This window comes from Ixodes scapularis, unplaced genomic scaffold, assembly GCF_016920785.2.
Source record: "Ixodes scapularis isolate PalLabHiFi unplaced genomic scaffold, ASM1692078v2 PGA_scaffold4__175_contigs__length_147842914, whole genome shotgun sequence".
Classification (NCBI taxonomy): domain Eukaryota; kingdom Metazoa; phylum Arthropoda; class Arachnida; order Ixodida; family Ixodidae; genus Ixodes; species Ixodes scapularis.
The window spans coordinates 36,404,781-36,410,780 of record NW_024609879.1 but is presented as its reverse complement, the minus strand read 5'-3'; the positions used below and the strand labels follow the sequence as shown (position 1 = coordinate 36,410,780).

General features: G+C 49.0%; 1 protein-coding gene across 1 annotated transcript in view; it reads left to right on the top strand.

Moving 5' to 3' along the window:
• The first annotated feature begins 1,197 nt into the window (after positions 1-1,197).
• Positions 1,198-6,000, top strand: part of LOC120848301 (sodium/hydrogen exchanger 10-like) — a 175,367-nt gene continuing 170,564 nt past the window's right edge. Inside the window, exon 1 of the mRNA XM_040504496.1 lies at positions 1,198-1,522. Coding sequence (XP_040360430.1) covers positions 1,198-1,522 — 325 coding nt within the window. The remainder of the gene's footprint in view (positions 1,523-6,000) is intronic.

Below are 6,000 nucleotides of genomic sequence, written 5' to 3'. Positions count from 1 at the left end.
GCTGTAGAGAAAGCTTTTGGGTTCGGAAAACAATTATACTAACTCACTACTGTATATACATGTATAAAAAAACATTTTTTGATGGTCATGAATTGTTTACTCAAAGTACTGTATCTAAGGCTCATTTTGATACATGGCTATTGGAATTTGATTATGATGTCTGTAGCCGGCTCAAGCTAGCTATGAATCTTGCCAAATATTGGATGCACTGCTATAGCCAAACTCGTAGGGGAATTATGAAATGAACCCGAACGCAATAAGGTCCACGGAGCTGCTTATATGGGCTACCCACGTAGGAACACTTTGAATCTCATGAAGGACGCACTTGTTGGCTGTCCACCTAGGCTACCTGTGGGCCTCACTAGGGCAGCCCAGATAGCTTCCCCAGTAGGCCCCACTGGGGTATGACTTGCACAACCGACGTAGGACCCACGTTGGCTGCGAGTTTCAGGGGCCACTTTGTGCTAATTGAGCTGCAGCTTTTCACTACGCAAGCAGAGCTGATATCGCAAGGTGTTGAGGATGCAAAGGACGCAGCACTATCCCAGGTAGCACAGGACGCCGCCAGGACATCAAAATAATGTCTGCGTCGACGTCGATGATGTCTTTGGTAGAGGTTTCATCAACATCTGTGCAACGTCCTTACGAAACGTCGAATGCAGGGCAGGATAACAGCGTCCTCCGCTGCACCTTGATCTCAAACTTCTTTTCTTTTTAGATTTAGCTTTACGTCTGTTTGGAGGCGTTCTTTCAAAGACAGTTAAAACAGACATAAGAACGTCACAGATTTGCTCTCAGTGTCGTCATAAATCTCTAAACATTGACTACATGGACCTATATTTCGCTATTAATGCCCCGCAAGCGCAAAAAAATCGTATAACTTTTTTTTTTGTTTTGTTTTACATTTGCAAAGCGTTTGCTCGAAGACATGATTTGGACGTCTTTCACAAACGGTCCGAGAACGTCCTGAGACTCACCTCAATTGCGTCGCTACCTTTTTTACCTCACTTCGGTTTAATTTATCACTTTCTATATAATAACTACAAAGGTGATTGATCTTTTTGTAAGACATTCTCGTAGTCATTCTTTGAACGCATAACAATAAAGGCCCCCACAACGTTCTGTGCCTCACCCCGATGCCGTCACCATATTTGTGGCTTCAATTTGATGAAATCTACTCTGCGCACAACTTTAGTCATGGCACTCAATTTTGCTTCCTTCCCTCCTTTCCCGTGGTCCTGGTTAACGTTGACGACGATTCCGTCAGGCCTGTGCCGCGCCGCGAAGCGCCTGGTGAACGTGCCTATCGTGGCCGTCGTGGCGCTGATCGGGTACATGGTCGGACGCTTGGCGGCAAAATACGATCTCAAGGAGAAGCTGCTGCCGGTGACCGACGCCCACGTCAGCGAGCTGCTCTTCCTGTACATGCCGGTCGTCATGTTCACCGCCGCCTTCAACCTCCGCTACCAGCTCTTCTGGCAGTGCTTCAGGCAGTGCTTGCTGCTCGGCGTTGGAGGCCTTGGTGAGAGCGCCGGTGATTCTGTCGAATAGCTACGAGGCAATATAACCTTCGAGCCATTAGTGGCTACGTCGAGAACAAATCACGCGGGGACAACAACATTATAAAATATTTTCGTGTTTTAAAATATCGTACGCAATGCTTAGCGTACGCAACGAAAGGCGTTTTGTCAGGGGCCAATTTACAACGTAGTTTGATATCGGCGCTAGCTCTTCCTCTACGAGAAGCTTTTGCACATGCTGTTATAAAGCTCGCTATCCATGTCAGTGAGATGTCTTGAAATCATTCCCCTTTAAAATTCTGGTCCTCAAATCAAAAGCATCGCTAGATGTGTCAAAGACATCGCCATATTTTGAAAGCGTAAGGAGGGCACTGAAAATATTGAACCAAAGCGCCAAAGGGCTGATTATGACCGTACTGGATTAGCCAGGGGACGCAGAAGGAGAAGGAGCGACGTTTGGCTAATCTCCGGGGCAACTTTCTTGTCAATGCCCTCAAAGGTACGCGCATGCGTTACTTCTCCTAGACCGAGCACTGATTAGAACCAATCCTTTTCTTATAATTGGTGACAGAGTAAAGGGGCCGTGCAACGATATTTGGTAGGAGTGTTCCTCGCTTTGCACAACCTTACTGACAGCGGTGAAACTCAAGAATTCCCGAACGTAACGCCTTTGACCAGGAGGCGTCTATGTCGCCTTGAAATTTGAAGGATAATGTCGGATGTTCTCTTTCAGCCTCTCTTTCGAAAAACCTGATGACGTAGTTGAGGAGGAAACACCAGCAATGCAATCCCAGAAATTGCGTCAACAAGCTTTGCGATCCCTCCTGTGACAATATCTAAATGCGGATCGTACAGTGGACCGGAGCTTTGTGTGGACATTCGATTTGGGCTCGTGACAAACAATGCATCGATATGCGGAGGGCAAGTTCGTCTGCTCCTTGCGCAGGGGGTAGCGGTGACGTCAGAACCCTGAGCCCTGATTGGCAGATCGCGACCCCCTGTCTGAGCGTCGTCTGCTTCTTTGCAACGCCGTCTGTTCGCAACGTCGTCTGCGTCTGTCTTACCTTTCCTGAGGCTTTCGAAAGTGCAGAGGCCAAGTTCACAAAACGATCTTATGCCAAAAATATGCGTAAGACAAAACTGGAGAACAAATTCGTATCCACGAAACGAAATTTTCGTAAGTTTTGCGCAGGTTATGACGAAATCCTACAACAGCTCCGAAGCTGTCTTACGCACTTCTTACGATCAAATCAGCATGGCCGACAGCGTCGCGGTCGCGACGACCAACGGACGTTTATTTTTTTAAGTGCGCTTCTCACGCGTCCCAACTTCAAGTAGCAAGAAAAAAGTAAAACTACATGAAACAGACCACGACGAACAAGAACGCTGGATACACAAACACCCGGGAAAAGCTCCAACGGCCACGATTCCACCGACAACGACCAAGCGAGCACGGCAGAGAGGCCTAGCAGGCACTCCAACTCGGCGACCGTCTGCCCACGACCGGCTGGCGTGCTGAATGGAATATGCCTGCGCGACCCTTGTGAACCCTTCCCGTCTTATACTTTGATCGCTGACCTCAATTTTAGATTAAGAGGTCAATCTCGTCCTCTTTTCATCTCCATGTTTTCCGAGGCAACGGTGACTCTCGCCGGTAAAAAAGTAGTGAACCTCCGACAGACGCAGGAAAGGTAAAGCAGCCATCGCTTTGACTAGCAGACGTAAAGCAGACGACGTTAACTGCACCGACCTGCCGACGCCGTTAAAGAGTGAGGAGTCTCGCCGCACACAAAAGGAGGGGAAAAGTAATTTGGGACGGAACTTGCGGACACTAACCACCCTCGCTCTCGGTTCTTAGCAAACAAACCTCGGTGCCTCGGTACACCTTGCCAGTGAGTCCTATGACTTCTCTCCTTGATGCGCGTCTGCTAGTTGTTAGACAAAAGCAACGTAACGCTCGAGTTATTTCGTCTGCCCTCTCTGGAAGGCGAAGTCGAGCTCGCTCGACCTCCGAAAGTCGCAGGAAAGGTAAGACAGACGCAGGCGACGTTGCGAGCAGACGACGTTGCAAAGGAGCAATGAAAAAACTGTGAGTGCGCAGGCGAGCAGGTGGATGTTGATCATAATGTAGAGAACCCGAGACTCTGGTAAAAGCAAGGAAACGGAGTCGAAGAAGAAAGACAGGGGAAAAGAACGTCTCAAACTCAGCCACTGCGTTTATTTCCTCAAAGTCTTATATACACACAATCTAACCATCGACCACCGACGTCACAAGGTCATCTTCGGGTAGCGGTTCGTGCCTAGTGACTGTGACAACGGGAACTGCCGAAGCTTACAATTCTTAGAACTGAGCCCGTCCGGAACTTCGCCAACCCCAGAGCGTGAATATGTTAATTATTGGCGTCCTTTAATGGGCTTCAGATAACGTCGCCGCTTATTCTGTCGCTGAGTTGAGGGATTAACGGTTTGTTTTTCCCAATGTTGTTTCTGCGACTACCATTGCGAGAGAAAACAAAATTAAGGACGTTTAAAAATCTTTATAATGCGAAGTTGGAGCGCAGCTCTTGAGGACTGGGAGGGGAGGGTATGCCCCTCCTCCTCCCCTTTCTCCCTCTCCTCCTCCTTTACTCCTCCTCCACTCCACTCCTCCTCCTACTCCTCCAGCTAAATTTAGCTGGAAAATTGACGCCACGTGACCTCAAACACCTTTTCAAATTCCCCGCTAAAGCTAGTGGGGAAAAGGACGTCACATGACTTCGTGTCACCTCACCTATGAACAAATTCAGTTTCTCCACTAGATTTGCGGGAATTGAATTGCGGCTGAGGTAACGTGACGTCAATTCCCCGCTATATTTAGCTGGGAGTTGAATTGGTGTTAAGGTTACATGACATCAATTCTACCGCTACATTTAGCAGCGAATTGAATTGATGTTGAGGTCACGTGATGTCATTTTTCCCGCTAAATTTAGCGCGGCTAAGCCCACGGTGACGCCACGAAACACAAAAACGGGCGCCCAAGCGCTGCGCTCTAAAATAAAGTTTTCTTCGTAGGTCATGAATATCAAGGAATAATTCTAAGTTGCTTTTGCTGAATTACGTTCAGTTGTGAGATGAGTGGTTCGCCGTTCTTTGTGGGGTAACCTGAGATAGCTTTAGAGGTGGAGGGGGCATGATGTGAAAGAGTTAAATGCAATGATGGCTCCCTGTCTCCCTGATGGAGCTTATCAGAAAATCGAGGGCCGCTTTCCTGTTCTGAAGTGTTCCCTGGGGTCGGCACCACTCCCTCAGCGTCGCCGGGTTTTTTTCTTCCCGAAAAGACTGGATCGCCTTTTTCTTCAGCCGTTCCAGGCTAGCACAGTTACAGAAAAAGGGCGTAATGTGGCCCTGTTGTTGCCGGCACAGGCCTTGCATCTGGAGACCTCGGGGTCGGCGAGCCCTAAGCTCGCTTGTTTGGCCGGTGTGAATGATGTTCCGGTCCTGATCCGTCAGACTCGGACAGCTTCCCATCTGATTTAAGTCGTTAGTATGTTGTCGTCTTGTGACGGTAGAAACCTTTGGAGGTAGGCCTTCCTCACCTTCCTGGCAAGTTCCAGTCTGTTCCTCGATTTCTACCGTGTTATTCGTTTGAGAATAGGAGGTCGGACCAGTCGCCGAGCAGTGAAATATTTCTCCCCCTGTTGTTCTGTGTATCCTTCATCTCCTGGGATTTCGCTGTGTTCGGGAAGCCATGTGATGCGCAGATCAGTTCCCCCTATGCGAAGCTTCGTCACCACTTTCTTGATCTTTTTTCTTGTCCGGCCCCTTGGTCTGCTACTGCGTATTGCGTTCATCGCAGCTTGCGAGTCTCTAAAACTTCTGGCGGGCGCAACCGCCGTGCTCTGTTGCTCTCAATTCGGCCTCCCTCACCGTCGTGCCCGACGGTAGTGATTGGGTTTCTGACCTCCCTCTCCTTGCATCATGCAAGGCTGATGTCACTTTATCACCGTTTTTTGCGGCGTCCGTGTACCGTATTTCTTCGTTTGGAGCATGTGCTTCGCACCGTGCCGCCTGCATCTTCGCGGCTCTAGCCCTCTTCCCTCAGCTGTGAACTTGAGGTAGAGGCCGATGATCCGTTATTACCTTTTCCCGCCACGGAGGTAACACCTCTCCCAATGGCGGCTTGTTCCTTGTCTCTTATCCCAGGTCTTGCAGGAATGTACGCCCATGTTTAGTGCTCTCTAGCCTATGAAACTGGGCGATTGCTTGGGATTCGGCCCGGTCTTTTATGTAATTCATTTGTGCTTCCTTTTCTAGCATTGCGAGTGGCGTGTACGTGGGAAGGACCATGACTACTCGCCTGGATCGGTTGTTAAGTCTCACGAGTGTCTTCAACTTCCTCTGGTTGAGTTTCAGCCAGTTGCATCTGTACAGTACTCGCTACGAGATAAGGGCCACCGTGAAGATACGCAGAGCCTTCTCATCATCTCCTCAGGACTGACCT